The sequence below is a fragment of the Carlito syrichta genome, unplaced genomic scaffold (assembly GCF_000164805.1).
Source record: "Carlito syrichta isolate Samal-C Ts95f unplaced genomic scaffold, Tarsius_syrichta-2.0.1 Scaffold306742, whole genome shotgun sequence".
Taxonomy (NCBI): Eukaryota; Metazoa; Chordata; class Mammalia; order Primates; family Tarsiidae; genus Carlito; species Carlito syrichta.
The window spans coordinates 127859-148004 of NW_007250838.1; the positions used below are offsets into that span (position 1 = coordinate 127859).

Consider the following 20146-nt stretch of genomic DNA (forward strand, 5'->3'; position numbering starts at 1 on the left):
AGAACTTTTAGGAATTGCCACACTGTTTTCCACAGAGGTTGTACTAGTTTACACTCCCACTAACAGTGTAGAAGTGTTCCCTTTTCACCACATCTGTTATTTTTTGTTATTGATGATGAGCATTCTGACTGGAGTTGGGTGGTATCTCAGCGTAGTTTTAATTTGCATCTCCTTGATGACTAGTGAGGCTGAACATTTTTTCTTTTGAATGCTCGTATGTCTTCTTTTGAGAAGTATCTATTCATATCTTTTGCCCACTCTGTAATGGGGCTGTTTGTTGTTTTCTTTTCGGCACATTTGTGTTCCTTGTAGATCCTTGATGTTAGGCCTTTGTCAGACATGGAGTTGGCAAGTATTTTTCCCAGTCTGTGGGCTGTCTCCCTGCTCTCTTGATGGTTTCTGTGGCTTTGCAGAAGCTTATCAATTTGATGAGGTCCCATTTGTGTATCTTATTATCTCTTATGGGCCCTTAGGGTTTTGATTAGGAATTGGTTGCCAGTTCCGATTTCCATAAGAAGGTCTCCTGCATTTTCTAAGGTTCTTATAGTTTGAGGTTTTATGTTTAGGTCTCTCATCCATTTAGAGTTACTTTTTGTGTATGGGGATAGGTAGGGGTCCTGTTTCAATCTTCTGCATGTGGTCAACCAGTTTTCCCAGCACCGTTTACTGAATAAGTTCTTGTCTCTCCAGTGGTTGGTGGTGGAGGCTTTGTTGAAGATGAGTTGGTTGAGAAACTGAGGTTTTGTTTGTAGAATCTCAGTTCTATTCCATTGACCTATATGCCTGTTCTTGTACCAGTACCAGGCTGTTTTGATTCTAATAATTTTTAAACTAACTTCTCAGACCCATTTGGACAGCGAACCCAAATTCAACAGAGTACATTGAAAACTACATAAAGATTATAACCTAATAAGAGTGTTTTTTAATTTATTAAGCTTTTACTTAGCCTTGAATAATAAGAGTTATTGGTAATTTATGATACTTCATTGAAATGATTTTTTTTTCGGAGCAGATGGACTTAAATACTATCAAATAATTTTTATAAATCTGGATTACAGATAACTAGCTTTAATTCACTAGTTATATTTTAAAAATTCTTTTGTAATGTGGATATTTTTCTGAATCTGTGCTTCTTATTTACTCAAGTACTGGCTGTGTTTTCTTTTATGTAATATTAGATTATGTAACATTATATAATACTAGGCCATGTAAGGTCAAGAGTAATTTTAAGGTTGAACAACAGCTAGTAAAAGAGATCAAGTATATGCATCCATGAATAAAATGCATGCATAATGTGACATGTCATAATTCACTATGAATGACTTAAGGAGAAGTCTCAATATGAAGAACACTTAGAAGCACAATTTACTGAATTATACATCTGGTTAATGTGAAACTATTGTGGGGGCTGGGTCTGGTGGCTCACGCATGTAATCCCAGCACTTTGGGGCACTAAGGTGGGAGGATCACTTGAGCCCGGGAGTTTGTGACCAGCCTGAGCAACATAGTACAAAAATAAAAAAATAAACAAATTGTCCGGGTGCAGTGGCCCATGCTTGATCCCAGAAGGTCAAGGCTGCAGTAAGCTGTGTTTGTGTCACTGCACTGAAGCCTGTGCAATAGAGGGAGACACTGTCTCAGGAAAGGAAGGAAGGGGCTGGGCTCGGTTGGCTAAGTCTGTAATCCCAGCACTTTGGGAGGTCGAGGCAAGTGGGTTTCCTGAGCCCACGGGTTCAAGACCAGCCTGGGCAACTTGGCGAGACCTTGTCTCTACAATAAATCAAAAAAAGAAAAAATTAGCTGGGAGTGGTAGCGCGTGACTATAGTTCCAGAAGGCTGAGGCGAAGGATTGCTGGAGCCCAGCATGTTGATGCTGGGATGGCCATGAGTGTGCCACTGCGCTCCAGGCTGGGTGACAGAGGCAGACTCCAACTCAAAAAAAAAAAGAGAGAAGGAATGAGGGGAAGGAAGGAAGGGAGGGAGGAAACTATTGTGATAGTGATAATAAGTACTTCAATCATTAAAAATATTGAGAGGCCAAGACCGATGGCTCAGCCTGTAATCCCAGCACTTTGGGAGGCCGAGGCAAGTAGATTGCCTGAGCCTGCGGGGGTTCGAGACCAACCCAGGCAACTTGGCGAGACCTACAATAAATCAAAATTGTCTCTATAATAAATCAAAATTAGCCGGGCATGGTGGCATGTGCCTGTAGTTCCAGCTACTTGGAAGGCTGAGGCGGAAGGATCGCAGAAGCCCAGCAGGTCTACACTGGGGTAGCCGTGAGTGTGCCACTGCACTCCAGCCTGGGCAACAGAAAAAAAGAAACTCTTAAAAAAGAAAAGAAAGAAAGAAATGCAAGCATTTGCACAAGTGAATGAAAAGGAGGAAAATATACTAATGGGAATCCTAACCCTCTGACCTTCGAGTTCCGCTGTCTACCATGTAACTAACACATTTTGTAAAATGGTGGGGTAATGTTCTGAGCATCAAGCTGGGTGTAGAGAGGAGGCCTAGGTTCCAGGCCCAGCTCTGCTAGATGTCAGTTCCCTCGCCCGAAGTACAAGTGTTAGAAAATGTCCAATACATATACTCAGTAAAAAATTTTTGAATAAGCAATGAGAATTAGACATAGACATGGTCTCTGTTCTCATAGTGCCGTTCCATTTTTTCCTTTCCTCCATTGCTTGTCTAATGAGAATAGGACATTGGAATTTTTCAAAAGTGAAGCAAATGGATAGATTTTCAGGAATTAAATTTTTTTCTAACATTCTTTATTCTATACTCGCTTTTCTCTACCAGTCCTTGAAATGGTGATGCAGTGTTGATATTTATCATTTGCCAGTACTTTGAAGATATGATTATTACTAAGCTTGTGAACCAAAGAGAAAGCAATGGTTTTTAAATCTACTGTTTGTCTTTCTAAATTATTATGTCCATGAATTATCTTGTCTAACCCCCCCCAAAATAAGAGTAAACAACTTTGATACAAGTAAAAAAAAAAACACACAAAGCAAAAAAAAAAAAAATTCAAATAGGTTTTTTTGCTGTGTGACCTTTTAGAGCCTTTAATATGCTAACATCTGTTTGACCTTCAGTGGGCCATTCATTGAGTTCTCATGGGTACTTTGTCATATAATTTCAGCGTTTGTTCAAACTCTCTACACTTTGTTTCAGCCCCAGCCAAAGCCCTGTTACTACCATTCCTAATAGACATCTGATCAACAACTGCTAGACTGATAGACCTCAATTTCTTTGGACTCTACCATCCACAAATTATTACTGTTGAAAATGGAAGTCGAGTGTGCTGGCTCACACCTGTAATCCCAGCACTTTGGGAGGCAGAGGCAAGAGGATTGCCTGAGTCTACGGGTTCTAGATCAGCCCAGGCAACTTGGCAAGACCTTGTCTCTACAATAAAGAAAAATTAGCTGGGCATGTTGGTGCATACCTGTAGTTGCAGCTACTTGGAAGGCTGAGCTCAGCAGGTCGAGGCTGCGGTGGCTGAGTGTGCCACTGCACTCCAGCCTGGGCGACAGTGAGACTCCGACTCAAAAAAATGAAAAAGAAAATGGAAGACTAAATACATTTCTGTTTTTTCTGACTTAAATTTATCTATACATCGACTCAGTAAAAACTTATTGAATAGGTTGGGCTTGGTGAATCAACCTATAATCCCAGCACTTTGGGAGGCTGAGGCGAGTGGATTGCCTGAGCCTGCGGGTTGGAGATCAGCCCAAGCAACTTGGCAAGACCTTGTCTCTACAATAAATCAAAAATTAGCCAGTCGTGGTAGTACACGCCTGTAGTTCCGGCTACTTGGAAGGCTGAGGCAGAAGGCTTGCTGGAGCCCAGCAGGTTGATGCTGGGGTGGCTGTGAGTGTGCCACTGTACTCCAGCCTGTGCCACGGAGTGAGAATCCAATTAAAAAAAAAAAAACTTATTGAATGAACAATGAGAATTAGATCTAGACATGGCCTCTGTTCTCATACATCTTCTAGTCTAGATGGGGAAATATACACTCATCAACTAATTACACTAATGAATGTCTAATTACAGAAATGAAGGGAAGGAACCCAGCTCCCTGATAGCCTTTAGCAAGGAAACCTGATGTAAACTACAGTGTCAGAGTGAGCTTCTCTTAGGAAATGGTATTTGAACTGAGACTGGAGAGTCTGTTGGAGTTAGCAGAGCTCAGGGCTGGGTGAGGGGAGTGTCAGGAGAAATAGTACTATTTCCTCTTGTGAGAGAGAGTGTGAGGAGTTCCAGAAGCTGAATAAGGGTACTGTGGCTAGAACACAGGGTGCAGGGGGTAGAGGACAGTGACAGAAATGAGGTGGGAGAGGGAGGTGTTAATATTTTAGGCGTTAGCTGGGCACAGTGGCTCCTGCCTGTAATCTCAGCACTTTGGGAAGCGTAGGCGGGAGGATTGCATGAGCCCAGGAGTTCGAGACCAGCCTGGGTAACATAGGAAGACCTCATCTCCACACACATACACACAAAAAATTAGGCGTTTTACTGAGAGAAATGGGCAGCCTCTGAGACTAAGTAGATCTGCCTTTTGGTTTTATCTCTAGTGGTGATAATGTGCTTATTCTAAGAATGGGTTTTTCACTGCTCTGTATTGGAAAGCTTTAGAGAAAAAGGATACATAGCCTTTAGAGCTCATATGACACTATGTCCCACTGTTGGCAGGTTACCAGTGATAGATTTCTGGCTGTCACAAAGTTCCCAAAGCCATGGGCCACTGCCCCCGAATGGGGAAAGGGATAAGGGAGAGCAAAGCCTCTTTTGGCTGTGATGATATGTTAGCTAAGCTAGAGACAGTGTTCAATTATTTAGAATTCAGTGGTGGTTTGTTTATTTTGAGTTGGAATTTCACTCTCTCACCTAGGCTGGAGTGCTGGGGTATGATCCCGGCTCATGACAGCCTCAACCCCCTACACTCAGGTGATCCTTCTGCCTCAGTCTCCCTACTAGCTGGGACCACAGGTGCGTGCCACCACGCCTGGCTAATTGTTTTGGATTTTTTTTTTTGTAGAGATGAGGTCTCTCTATATTGCCTAGGCTGATCTTAAAGTCCTGGGCTCAAGCAATCTTTTCATCTCCACTTCCCAAAGTGCTAGGATTGCAGGCATGACCTACCACACCCAGCCAGGAGCTCAGCATTTTAAATGCTAAAATAAAATGATCAAATTTGGGACTTAAGGGACCATAAAGATTAAAATGTCATGGTCTTGCTCTTAAGGAGAGTTGATGATACTCTTCTCATCTCCTCTTCTTTTCCAAACAGACCAGAATCAAAGGAAAGATATGTGGTTGAAAAAAAACAATGTTAGAAATAAAAGTAAATGCAGATAGCAATGAAACCCAACCATGCTTTTGGTAGAATTGTCATTTTCCACTTTAAATATCAACGTTGACATTTTTATTTATACTCAAAGACTCACTTGGTACATTGTTTAAAAGTTGGGCAACCTCCTCGGGCCCCTTCTCACTGTGGGAGCTTTTCTGTCCTCTCAATAAATCCTGCTTTCTTAAAAAAAAGTTATACTTTGTCTTAAGTTTATGCTAATCATAGATTTTTTAAAAGAGAAATTCCAGGAGCAGTGGGGAAGGAACAGAATTGGGTATCCAAGGACATAGCATTTATAAGGGCTCAAGGAGAGACCATGCATTGGTAGATGTGCCGGAATAGACATGGGTCCTTGAAAAGCTTGTACCCTTGAAGAAAGGTAGACGAAAAATCTCTAAGCCAGAGACAGGACTAGGAAGCTACTTTTCCAACAACAGATGGAAAAGAAAGGTCTTGCACAAAAAATGTAAGCCAACCCTGAATCTCAAACAGGTTTGGGGTCCAAATCTGTACTACTTGTAATATGGAGTAGTTCCAGCCAATAAATTAACATGAAAACCAGTCTCTAATCTATCCATCTATCTATCTACCAGTCAGGCCAAAGGGATTCCCATAGTAGGTTAAAAAGAAAAGAAAAGAAAAAAATCTGATAACAAAGAGTAAGACTGAATAAATGAATGGCATAAAGGAGCACTCTTCCATGAGGTGTAGTAATTATCACATCAAATGAGAGAAATTAATACACCAAGAAAATGAGATAATGCAGGAGTCTGAAAGATATTATACAATAGCACATTTTAAATGATTAGTGATATAAAGGAAGAAACTGAAATAACAAGGAAAGAATAAAGTACTTTGAGAATAAAGGACAGATTTGGAAAAGAACCATATGGAACTTCAGTAAGCGAAAGATTGTGTATGGTGGCTCATGCCTGTAATCCCAACACTTTGGGAGGCCAAGACAGGGGGATTACTTGAGCCCAGTAGTTTGATACCAGCCTGGGCAACATAGACTTTGTCTCTAAAAACAAGCAAACAAATAAAATCATTAAATGAAGATTGTTCTTGGCAGGTTAAACAGCAAATCTGACACATCTTGAAGAGAGAATTAGTTAGCTAGAATATATGTCTGAGAAAATTATCACAAAATCCAACATTTATGAAGAGACGGAAAATAGGAAAAAGATTTTAAGTGACACAGAGGCCATACTGAGATGTCTAATACATTTCTGACAGGAGTTTTAGGAGGAGAGAATAGAAAGATTGAAGGAAAGGCAAAGCTTAGACTTTTCCAAAATTAAGGAAACATATGAATCCTGTTTCAAAAAATACAGAGAGCTTTGAACACACTAAATGAAAATAAATGATCACCTAAGCACACTGGAGTTAAATAGTAAAGCACCAGAGCCACAGAAAAGACTCTTAAAGGCAACCAGAGCAAAAAGATTACCTATAAAACAACAAGTATGTTGACAAGAAATTTCTCAACACTAAAAGTTGAAGGCAATGCAAATAACACAGTCAAGGGGCTGAGGGAAAATAGCTGTCAACCTGGCTGAATTATCATTTTAGAATGATGAAGGCAAAATACTTAAATTTCTAGGCCAAGTCTAAATTTACTCATCTCAAGCCTCTTACAAGAAATACATTAAAGAAAATTCTAAATGTGAAGAGAAAAATTTTAAATCTTTACAAGAGAATCTAAAACAATATTTTTGTGCTCTTGGGATCTAGAAAACTTTCTTAAATAGGCCCTAAGAGGCTAATCGTGGTGGCTTGTGCCTGTAATACTAGCACTCTGGGAGGCGGAGGTGGGAGGATTGCTTGAGCCCAGGAGTTCGAGATCAGCCTGGGCAATATAATGAGAACTTGTCACTACAAAAATATTTTAAAAAATTAGCTGGGCGTGGTGGCACACACCTGTAGTCCCAACGACTAGGGAGGCTGAAGCTGGAGGCTCTCTTGAGCCCAGGTGTTCAAGGCTGCAGTGAACCGTGATGTGAAACTGCCTGGGTGACAGAGTGAGACCACAACTCAAAAATAAATAAATAAATAAGCAACAGGCCCTAGCAGCACAAGCCAAAACAGGAAAACATTAAAACATCTTGTTCAACAAAAGACATCATACACAAAGTTTGAAGACAATCCACTGTAAGATAATTTCAGTGCATAGAACTGTTGGAAGATTAACATCCAGAATATTAAAAGAATACCAGAAATCACTAACAACACAATAAAAAATAGACTAATAGGTATGCGTGCAAAAGTAATCCACAGAAGGCAAGACTTATGTGGCCCATGAGTTTATGAAGAGGGACTCGTCTTACTGTTGGTTAGGGAAATATTATTAAGACAATAATAATATAAATGTGACACCCATAATAGTGGCAGAAATTAAAGTCCATTAGCACCAAAACCAGATAAGAGTTGGGAAAATACAAACTCTTGTACCATGCAGGTGGGAATAAACTGTAATTCCGTTTGGAGAATAAGTCAATAGCTATCTATTGGGAATCAACATGAACATGTTCTATGGACAATAATTTCAGTTCTGGGCATGTCCCAAGGAAACTCACATGTGTGTAGGAAGAACCATATAAGAGTGTGAATCACAGCAAAAGTTATCCTAGAACAAGTTAGCAGCAGTGTTATCATCCACAGTAGTCTAACAGATGAATAAATCATGTTCATTCATTTAGCAGAATGGTCAACAAAGCTAAAATGACTGTATACTCGCGTTATATCTGTTAACATGCTTAAACCTCCAGACATACTGTCGAGGAAAACAAGTTATAATATGATTCATCCATGGTTCTGATTTCAGTAAGAATTTAAAATATGTAAAATAATACTGTATGAATACTAGCATGCAGTAAAAGTATAAAAACGGAAGAGATGAAAAGGGATGGAGGTTGGGGTATATGCAGAGGAGACCCCCCCCCCGAAAACTGGAATTTATTTATAAAAAATTGTGTATTTATTCTTACATGTTAAACTTCAGTCACCTTCCAAGTACTCTCCGCTTGACGCAATACACCTATCAAGACACTTTTTCTACTGCTCAGTTTTGAGCTGTCAATGTTGATGCTTTTAGTGCTTTTGCTGTTTGTTGTTTCACCTTTTCCACATCAGCAAAACGTTTCCTTTTGAGGATTGTTTTCATCTGGGAAACAAACACACAAAAAAGTGTCCTGGGGTGAGAATGGGTGAATAGGGAGGGTGGGGCATAAGGTCCTTGCCATTTTTAGTCTATAATACTGAGTGACCTCTCACAAAAACAAAAATCCGAATATCACATGTTCTCACTCATATAATGGACCTTGAACATCCAATGCAATACTATGAGAAAATGACGGATGGTACTGGAAAACTATGGGGGGGAGGGGGATGGGATTAACAGTAGCAAATATCTGTCGGGGGATGGGAAACACTTCTTATCTACAGGGTGCCTGAATGAAACGTCATTGTACACCTAACCCTTAACTGTACCCCACAAAACCATAATAAAAAATACTGATTAATGGAAAAAAAAAACTGCTGAACACTCAGCACAATGTAGGAAAGTACACTCGTAAATTAACCTTCGTGAAATGGGCAAACTCATTAAATCTTAAAAAAAAAAAAAAAATCACTGATGCCTAATGCAGCCTCTCACAACAACGCTACCTGCTACACTGATGCTGATGGGTTACAATTACATAATGGGGGAAGCTGAAGCCTGTACTACAAGGGGCCCACCCTCCGAAAGATGATTCCAGATTTTGGGGGGCCCTCCCTCATATATTTTTTAATATGCAAAATTATATTACTTTAAATCTGTTGTTGGTAATGAGTGTCTTTTTGTTCTTTTATGTATATTTCAAGTGAGCTTGTAGAATTCAAGTAAAATACAGGAAAGCATGGTGAGCAAAGGACAACTGGTGATGCAATAATCATTCTGGGAGCCAATGAGGTCCTGGAGTCTGTGTTCTAACCTCATTAGCATGAACAAAGGAATGTTGCCTTTTGAACTCTGAGATATTTGTTTGAAGGAATCTGTTGACTTTTCTGCCACATTAGAAATATGACTTTGGGATTAGGAGACAGATGGTACCTGAGGGTGACTTCTGTTTTTTTCAGAATACTTCTAACCGCTAAAGACAGTCATTAAAAATGCTGCTGTTGTTTTCCTGTGTCACCATAATCCTCACTCAGTCATTGGGTAAGAGAGACCAAGGACTCCGAATGCTTTTTTAGTTAATTTAACTACTAAAGTTGCAGTGGTTCACACCTTTAATCCTAGCACTTTGGGAGACCAAGCTGGGAGCATCTCTTGAGCCCAGGATTTCGAGATTAGCCTAGGCAACATAGTGTGAATTCATTTCTACAAAAAATAAAAGAATTAGCTGGTCATGGTGACATACGCCAGTAGTCCCAGCTACTCGGGAGACTGAGGTGGAAGGATCGCCTGAGCCCTGGAAGTCTACGCTGCAGCGAACTGTGATCATGCCACTGTGCTCCAGCCTGGGTAACAGAATGAGACATCCTGACTCAGAAAAAAAATTTAGAACCAGGGGTACAAGTGAATGTTTGTTACATGGACATACTGTATAGTGGTGGGGACTGGGTCTCAGGTGACCCATTTTCTAGTTAGTGAACATTGTATTCAATAGGTAATTTCTGAACCCTATCCCTCCTCTCCACTTCCCCATCTTACTGGTGTTCCCAGTATCTATTATTTCCATCATGTGACCAGTTAGCTCCGCATATAAGTGAGAACATGCAGTATTTGGCTTTCTGTTTCGTGTTAATTCTCTAAGAATAATGGCTTCCAGCTTCAACTGTGTTGCTGCAAAGGGCATGACTTTATTCTTCTTTATGGCAGTGTAGTACTCCGTGGTATATAAATATGCATTTTCTTTATCTAGTCATTTGTTGGTGGGCACTTAGGTTGGTTCCTTGATCTCACTGTTGTGAATAGTGCTGCAGTGAACAAACAAGTACAGATACCTGTTTTATATAATTATTTCTTTTCTTTGGAATGATCCCTAGTAGTGGAATTACTGGGTTGATTGGTAATTCATTTTTTAGTGATTTGAGAAATCTGCATGTGTTTGAGAAATCAACCTCTACTGTGTTCCGTAGAGGTTGAATGAGTTTGCAATCTCACCCACAGTGAATGCGCAATAGATGGTTAGTGATAGATAATGCTTTCCTGGGGTCTAGTATCTAGGCCTTTAGCGTAGGCTCTGTCACACCCCAGGTGAATCGTGGACTCTCTAAGAAATAGTGACCTTCAGGTGAAAAGGAGGCAGGTGTCTCGTTCGCATGGTCGTGGCTCACAGGAAAGTGCCCACCAGCCAACGAAGCCTGTGGTATAGTGCCTCTTCCCTTCCCTTTCATGGCCTTTCTGGATCTTTCCTTCCAAGGTGCTGCCCTCGATGTAGATTTCCCCCACAGTTCACATGCCCTCGATGTAGATTTCCCCCACAGTGTTAAAACTGGAGGAAATTTACAAAATCATTTCAATCATTTGCAATCTTTTGGAAGAAATGATTTGTACTCAAAACCAATTAAGTGCTTCAAAACCGGTAATCCTAGACCATAGAATTCTCTTAACAGAATTGGTGGCACTCCAGATAGTATTTGTTTTATTTAAATAAACTTTAAACTCTAGAATAGTTTTGTATTTTCACAAAAGTTGGAAAGATAATACAAAATGTTCCCTTTATCTGCATCCAGGTTCCCCTTTTGTTAACATCTTATACTACTATCCAAGCAGTGTTTTTGTTTTGTTTTTGAGATAGGGTCTCACTGAGTCACCCAGGCTGGGCACGATTCTCTGCCTGGACCTCCTGACTCTGCCTCCCTAGTAGCTGGGACTACAGGTGCACGCCACCATGCCAGGCTAATTTTTAAATTTTTTGTAGAGATGAGGTCTCACTTTGTTGCCCAGGCTGGTCTCAAACTCCTGGGCTCAAGCGATCCTCCTGCCTTGGCTTCCCAAAGTGCTGAGATTACAGGCATGAAACACTGTGCTTGGCCCCAGGCAGTGTTTTAAAGACAACAATTTCTACCTTGTTTGGGGATAATGGACATGTTTTATTTATAGATTGATACCTCAGAGATTTTTACTGACATGGAAGTAAATGGCAAAATTAAATGACTTTTTCATTTATAAAGTTACCTGAAAATAAAGACTAATATCTTTGCAAAATAATGGACATCTTTGTAAATTACTAACATATGGCTTGGTGTGTGTAAGGGCTTAAGAAATATTTGTTGGAAGAATGAATAAGTGAATGCTGATGCCCTGTCTCTATTGAGAACCTCAACTTCTTATAATTTTAAGAAAAAGTCAAATAACCCCATATGTAACTTGTCCTGCTTTACCTAGGTTTGAATTCTTCTTTTTTATTTTTATTTTTTTGAGTCAGGGTCTCACTCCATTGCCCAGGCTGGAGTGCAATGGCACAATTGTGGCTCACCGTAGCCTCAAACTTTTAGGCTTAAGTGATCCTTCCACCTCAACCTCCAGAGTACAGCCACTATGCCCAGCTAATTTATTATTTTTTAAAATAAAGATGAGGACTCACTGTGTTGTACAGGCTGATCTTGAACTCCTAGACTCTTCCTGCCTTGGTCTCCCAAAGAACTGGGATTACATCATGCCTGGCATGAATTCTTACTACTGATTGGTTTAAGGCATAATTTATTCTTAATGTCATGAAGTCTTGTTGTTTCCTCCATCTGTTCACTTATCTAAACTACCAATAGATAACAATGAATGCGTATTATTTGCCCTGTTGGCTATCATAGTGAACACTAAGTATAAACTGTAGAATCTTTGTTTTCTCTTTATCTGTTTTCTATCTTTAGGACTATTAGATTATGGCCAGGTGCAGTGGCTTACGCCTATAGTCCCAAAACTCTGGGAGGCCAAATCGGGATGACCATTTGGGCCCAGAAGTTTGAGACTAGCCTGGGCAACATAGCAAGACCTTGTCTCTATTAAAAAAAAAAAAAAAAAAAAAGCCAGACATGGAGGGGCATGCCTGTAATCCTAGCTACTCAGGAAGCTAAGGAGGGAAGATCACTGGAGCCCAGGAGTTAGAGGCTACAGTGAGCTGTGATCATGCCACTGCACTCTAGCCTGGGCAACAGAGCAAGACGCTTATCTCTTAAAAAAAAAAAAAAGGGCGCCGGGCTCAGTGGCTCAGCCTGTAATCCCAGCACTTTGGGAGGCCGAGGCGAGTGGATTGCCTGAGCCCACGGTTTCAAGACCAGCCCAGACAACTTGACGAGACCTCATCTCTATAATAAATCAAAAACTTAGCTGGGCATGATAGCGCGTGCCTGTAGTTCTGGCTACTTGGAAGGCTGAGGCCGAAGGATCGCCAGAACCCAGCAGGTTGAGGCTGTGGTGGCCAAAAGGTATGCCACTGCCCTCTAGCCTGGGTGACAGAGTGAGACTTCACCTCAAAAGAAAAAAAGGGAAAATAAAAATAAATTTTAAAAGGCTGTAGACTGTGCCTCAGTATATAATTGAGCAATGTTAGGTCCTGTACTACTTTGTCAAAAAAGTTTCATCTTGGGGGGAATACCAACATAGGCATTAATTCTTATATGGAAAATCATCTTTGGGAGTATCCAAATATACTTTTTAAGAATCTTTAATTCAAGTGAATAGAAGAAACTGGAATGTTTTTAACAAGAAAAACAATTATTTATTTGGAAAATGAACTGTTCATCAATTAATCTTTTTATATTTGCAGAATTCAGCTCTGGAAACGGTTATGTCAAAACAACTTTCTCTTGATGTTCAAGAAAGCATGAAAAACACTGAAAATGAGCAGAAAGTCAATGAGCTGCAAAATCAACCTTTAGAATTAGATATTATGTTAAGAAATGAACAATTAAAAGAGATAGAGGTATGGAAACATGAAAAACACTGACAACATGATTGCATCATTTATCCAGCACAATACAATATATTTTAATTGCCAAAAACTTGCTTGTACAGAGTGAAAAGTCTTATTTAACCTTTGCCTGATTATCAATTTGGTAACTATATAATTATGTACTAATTAGTAAGTTGTATAAATCTTTCCATTTAAAAAGTAGAAGAGTTTAATGAACATTAATCTTCTTTCTCTTTCACAAAGTTTCTGAAGAGTTATTTAGGAACAAACTTTGGAAATTTTGACTTGTCATTTTTCCTTTTCTTAGCCATATGTATTATTCTGATTCTGATACCCCCCCCCCCCCCCCTTTTTGGTAATGATCAGCATTGTGGGTATCTTTGTTTTTGTAGTTCTGTTTACATGGTTATGTTTATATATTTATGTACTTCTAGCTATGTAATCTAAATATTCCATACATGGCCATGTTTATAAAAGTTTATAAATGATCCCTATGGTTTTAGCTAAGTTTCCATAAGAGTAAACATGTATCTAAAACAGGGAAGAAGGGTGAGAGATATAGATACTGAAAATAAGGTGACTCTTCCTTTAGACATTGCAGAACCCTTTGAGACAATAACATTATCTAATTGCTGTTAAATGTTGGGCCTATGGTGAGTTTTAGTCTAAGTTTTAACATGATTCTTTGGAAAGAAAAACCTTTTCAATATTATGACCTTTATATCTATGTGTGCAAATGAAATATAGTAAGTTCCCTACATATGAACCTTCAAGTTACAAACTTTAATGATGCACATAGGTGTTTTTTATTTATTATTTTCTCCATCAGGTGTCAGTATAGCCTGTTAAATACATACATTACTGTATAGTCAATTGTGTTAGTTGGGTACCTAGGCTGTCTTTGTTGGACTTACAACAAATGGATTTATGAATGTGCTCTTAGAACTGAATCACTTATTTGTGTATTGAGGACTTCCTGTAATTAAAACATCTTCTTGGAATAGAACATGTTATCTGAAGGATAGAGGAAAGAATAGAAGTAAAATGAATTAATAAGTGAATAAGTGAGTATCTATTTACTGATTTGTATAACTTGTTTTTAGGAATTGTATACCCAGTTAGAAGCAAAGAAAACAACCATTGAGCCACTGGAGCAATCAGAATGTCTCAGTGAAACAGAAGCAAGTTCCGTGGTTCTCCACAATGCAGAATATTTGGTGCACCACCTTGACAATCTGCTTCAGACACTTATTACTTTGAAGAAAAATAAAGAAAGCCAATATTGTCTCCTCAATGATTTTCAGGAACACCTCACGGCACTTGAATCCTCCAAAAAAGACTTGTTGACAGACAAGGAAAGTCTAAAAGTGTAAGTGTAAAAGTTTAGGACTTGCATTCTTTTTATTCAGGTACAGTCTCTAATATCTTGAACAGCCCAGGGTTAGTTCATACTTTGGGCCAGACACAGTGGCTCATGCCTATAATCTAAGCACTTAGGGAGACCAAAGCAAGAAGATTGCTTGAGTCCAGAAGTTTGAGACAAACCTGGACAACATAGCGAGACCTCAATCTATAAAAAGTCCAAAAGTTAGCTGGGCATGGTGGCTTGTGCCTGTAGTCCCAGCTATTCATGAGGCGGAGGTGGAAGGATTGCCTGAGCTTGGGAAGTTGAGGCTGCAGTGAGCTGTGATGGCACTCCAGCCTGGGCAACAGAGTGAGACCTCAACTCAAAAAAGAAAAAAATGAAAGTTTATACAATAAAAGGATATTATGATTTTAAAACTACAGTATGGAAATCAATTCTATATGGAAGTTGTCTTTGTTTGAGCTGCTGTAACAGAATACTGTAGACTGAGTGGCTTATAAAAAAAAAATTTATTTCTTACAGTTCTGGAGGTTGGGAAGCCCAAAAAGATTCGGTGCTTGGAGACGGCTCTCACTTTAGAGGTGGCACCTCCTAGCTTGTACTCACAAAGTGGCAGGGGTAATGCAACTCTCTGGGGTCTCTTTTATAAGAGCTCAAATCCCAATTCATAGGGGCTCCACCCTCATGATCTAATCACTGCTTCAAAGGTCCTAACTCCTGGTACCATTGCATTGGTGATTCAGTTTCAAAATATGAATATGGAGTGACACAAATGTAGCAGAAGCCACTTAAGGAAACTCTGTTAGTTTCATGCAAAAAATGTTTTATTTGATTATGTTTTACAAAGTAATTTATTAAATAATTCACACTATAAATATCTGCAAAATAGATTCAAGTTCTATGGAATTCTGTATTGTTTTGTCAGTAATGTATTCTAAACTCAGGGAGCAGGAAAGAGCAACATGTATAAAATTGTTTGGTATCAGCATAATTGGTTTGGATAGTTTGTACCTACTGAATACATATGTACTATCATGGTTTATCTTAAAATATGTTCACTCCTTTTGGCTTTGAAAATGATGGCAGGCTGGGTATGGTGGCTCAGCCTGTAATTCCAGCACTTTGGGATGCCGAGGTGAGATGATTGCTTGAGCCTGGGGGTTCGAATCCAGCCTGGGCAACTTGGTGAGACTTCGTTTCTATAACAAATCACAAAAACTAGCTGCATGTGGTGGCATGTGTCCATATTTTCAGCTACTTGGAAGGCTGAGGTGGAAGGATCACCTAAGCCCAACAGGTCAAGGCTGCGGTGGCCCTGAGCATGGCAGTGCACTCCAGCTTGGGCGATAAGTATACTCCAACTCAAAAAAAACAAACAGAGAAAAAAGAAAATGATGGCAAATGGTGGTATAGTCTTGGTATATGATTTCTTTTCATTATTAAAAACATTTGTTTTATACCTATACCTAAATGGGTTTACTTTCATTAATATCCCTTGAGGAAACGATTTTTTTTTTTTGAGTCAAGGTCTTACTCTGTTGGCTTGAGTGCAGTGGCACGATCATGGCTTACCACAGCCTCAACCTCCTGGGCTCAGGTGATCCTTCTCCTCAGCCTCCTGAGTAACTGGGACTACAGGTGCATGCCACCATGTCTGGCTAATTTTCTGATTTTTTTGTAAAGACGAGGTCTCACTGTGTTGGTCAGGCTGATCTTGAATTCCTGGGCTTAAGCAATCCTCTTGACTCAGCCTCCTAAAGTACTGGGATTATGGGCATGAGCCACTGCGTCTAGCCTAACAATTTTATATTTAAAAGATTTAGCTTGGTGATTACAACATTTTAGTCAATATTGTTATTGTTGGACAGAGGATAACAAAGAGATTGGATATTATGGTAATTTCTCTGAGTCCTAGACTAACCTTTGCCCAAGGACTTTACAGTTTATAAAATGTTTTTTAATATGTTGGTCCCATCACTCTTCACTTTTTTCCAGTGGTGGTTCTTTTTTTTTTTTTTGAGTTGGAGTCTCACTCTTCATCCAGACTGGAGTGCAGTGGCACTCTCCCAGCCACCGCAGCCTCGACCTCCTGGCTCCAGCGATCCTTCCACCTCAACCTTCCAAGTAGCCGGAACTACAGGCATGCGCTACCACGCCCAGCTAATTTTTTGATTTATTCTAGAGATGAGGTCTTGCCAACATGCCTGGGTGGGTCTTGAACCTGTGGGCTCAGGGAATTCACTCGCCTCGGCCTCTCAAAGTGCTGGGATTATAGGCTGAGCCACTGAGCCCAGCCAGTTCTTCATTTTTTGATATTCATTGTATAGATATGTTCTTTATCCTAATTGAAAGTCACAATAAATGAGATTCCAGGTTTTTATTTTAAGGATAGAATACTTTTACAAACTTTCTGTGAATTCATTGCAGAATTAATTTCTTTTAGTGACATCTAGCCACCTATTAATGTATAATAAACATTAAATGTTAACAAGCTCTATTTTTATTTCTCTAGGGGACCACTGGACAGTGTCACATATCTGGACAATATTAAAAAATTCCTAGCATCCATAGAAAAAGATAAAGGTTCTTTAAGCCATCTGAAAGTCCAGTGGGAGAATTTATCAAGCCATGTGACTGACATGGATAAGAAGTTGGTGGAAAGCCAGATTAAGCAACTGGAACATGGTTGGGAACAGGTGGAGCAGCTGCTTCAAAAGAAGTATTCTCAGCAGGTGTTGGAGTATGGTGAATTTACATCCCTCATGAATAAGATACAAGACACTGAGGTTTCTTTGCAGCAACAGCAGCAACGTCTGCAGTTAAGGCTCAACTCTCCAGAAGAACAGGAGGGGAACCAAAGCATGATTGCCTTGGCCACTGACCTTCAGGCTATGAAGTATGGCTTTTGTCTTTTAAAAGGGCAAGCTGAACTTCAGATGAAGAGGATTTGGGGAGAAAAAGAAAAGAAGATTTTGGAGGATGCTATAAATAATTTGAAGAAGCAGTTGGAAGCACTGCAGCCATTATATCTTGAGGTGGAAAATTGGATTAAGAAGTGTGACATGAGGAACAAGGTGAAGGAGACAGTCTCATGGATCAAGAATCTATTAGGTGAACTCAGTTCCCCCATTTCCCTTTTCCCAGAAGAAATTCTTTCACAGATCCGGAAATGCAAGGTGAGGCATGATGGCATTCTGGGTAGGCAGCAAGCTGTGGAATCACTGGTTGAAGAGGTCAAAAATAATATTCCTAGCCTCACAGACTATGAGGGTGATGATTTAAATAGTCTCCTCGAGGACTTACAGAAGCAATACCAAATGCTGGTTTTAAAATCAACTGAAAGATCACAGCAATTAGAATTTAAATTGGAAGAAAGAAGCAAATTTTTTACAGTGATAAAGAAGTTTCAGCTTACACTTCAAGGAAATGAAACACTGATAATTCCCAAGGTGGAAGCAATCTCTACAGAAACTGAACTGGAAAATCATCATGCCACTTTGACGGCATCTCAGAAGGAACTGGGAGAAATTGCAAGTGTGATCACAACACATCTTCAGGAACTAGCAAATATCTGTGAGGATCTAAATGTGTTTGAAAGGTTATTTCTGGATGATCAATTTAAAAATCTTAAGACTAGAGCCAACAGAACACAAAGATTCATTCAGAATAAATGTAATGAAGTAGAACACAAGATAAGTTTATACAAAGAATTTCATGAAAAAACATCTGTGCTTCAGAACGAGGTTGAAGGTATACCACACAATGAACTACTGAATCAAGAAATAAATCAAGATATGAAAAAGGAGCTCTGTAATCTTAAAAACAGACTCACTGGCATTCAGTGTAGCGTCATTCAAGTCTTGAAATTTAAAAAAGTGTTTGACTATTTAGGACTAAAATGGGATTGTTCACAACTTGACCAATTACAGACCCAACTACTTGAAAAAGAAAAGGAACTTGAAGAAAGAATTAAGCAGTTGGACACATTTGAGGTGGAACTTGGCAAATATAGAGCATCACTAAGTAAAATGAAGGCTATGGATTTGCAAATTAAGAAAAGGACTGAAGCAGTTCGAAAAACACCTCATACCTCACCAGAAAGCAGTCTGCTCAGTGCTCAAATCTTGAGTCAGAGAATTGAGAAAGCCAAGCATTTATATGATGAGATAATAAAGAAACTAAATGAAAATAAGGCCTTTGATGACTCATTCAAAGAGAAAGAAATACTGCAAATAAAACTGAACACAGAAGAAAATGAGGCGTTACATGAGGTTCTCCAAAGCATGATACTAGAATTCCAACCAAAAGAAATGGATGAAAAGAATTTTCAGAACAAATTAGAAAATTCTTTACATGTTTTAAATCAGATAAACTCTCAATTACAGCAGCCTTTACTTATAAATTTGGAAATTGAACATATTCAGAATGAAAAGGACAATTGTGAAGCAATTCAGGAACAAGTTCAGGCAGAAATGTACAGTATTAAAGCTGTGACTGTTACTGAGATGCAAAGCAAAGAAAACTCTCCTGAAACTAGTGATGTGGAGACAAAATTACACGACATTGAAGCTCTTCAAATGCAGCTTAGCACAAGCATTGATTTACGTACCGTAAGTTTTATTTTTTATAATTAGGCAGTACATTTTTATTTCATGAGTTTGTTTTGCTGGTTAATATCTGTACTTCTAAAGAAGTGACAGTCTCCACAGAAAAATTTTCTACAGATTGATAGTGGTTTTTAAAAATTGCAAAGAGCTAGTTTATGGTCCTGACTCATTCTACATCTAAATTGGCCTTAAAGTTTGGCAAAGAACAAATCTGACACCTTTATTTCTATTTTTCTTGTAGCCTCTACTGAGCTCAAAACAAAGTTGTTGTTGTTGTTATTGTTTTCCAGAGATAATAAGATATAATAGAAGAACCATCTTAGCATCCTTGGAATTCACACTGTGTTGAATAGAATGCCTCACGTAGTGTTTTCAGATTTGTCACATTAAATTTATAGAATGGGGGAAATTAACTCCCCTCTCATTCAAAGAGTTATTATTAGATAACACATTTGAAGTATTTTGCTAGGTATCAGTGTTATAGAAATGTAAAGTGGTATTCTGAACTCTAATATATCCCTTTAAATAGTTTTGTAACAAATACCTGATTTGTGTGCTTCACTGCTTGGCTTTAAGTTTCAAGAAACAATGTTTTTAAATTCCATAAATAAAAGAGCTGGACTGGAAGGGACCTTTTAAGTCATTTATTGCTGGGCTCAGTGGCTCAGCCTGTAATTCCATGCCTTGGGAGGCCGAGGTGAGTGAATTGCCTGAGGTTCAAGACCCACCTACGCAGCTTGGTGAGACCTCATCTCTACAATAAGTCAAAAATTAGCTGGGCGTGGTAGCACGCGTCTGTAATTCCAGCTACTTGGAAGGCTGAGGCAGGAGGATCTCCAGAGCCCAGGAGGTCGAGACTGCGGTGGCCGGGAGCGGCCACTGCACTCCAGTCTGGGCGAGAGTCAGATTCCAACTCTAA

At 39.3% G+C, this 20146-nt stretch overlaps 1 protein-coding gene across 1 annotated transcript in view; it reads left to right on the forward strand.

Moving 5' to 3' along the window:
- SYNE2 (spectrin repeat containing nuclear envelope protein 2) overlaps positions 1 to 20146 on the forward strand; it is a 317000-nt gene that overhangs the window by 118700 nt on the left and 178154 nt on the right. The window contains exons 44-46 of the mRNA XM_008063321.2: positions 13108 to 13263; positions 14358 to 14623; positions 17133 to 19230. Of these exons, the coding sequence (XP_008061512.1) occupies positions 13108 to 13263; positions 14358 to 14623; positions 17133 to 19230 (2520 nt within the window). The remainder of the gene's footprint in view (positions 1 to 13107; positions 13264 to 14357; positions 14624 to 17132; positions 19231 to 20146) is intronic.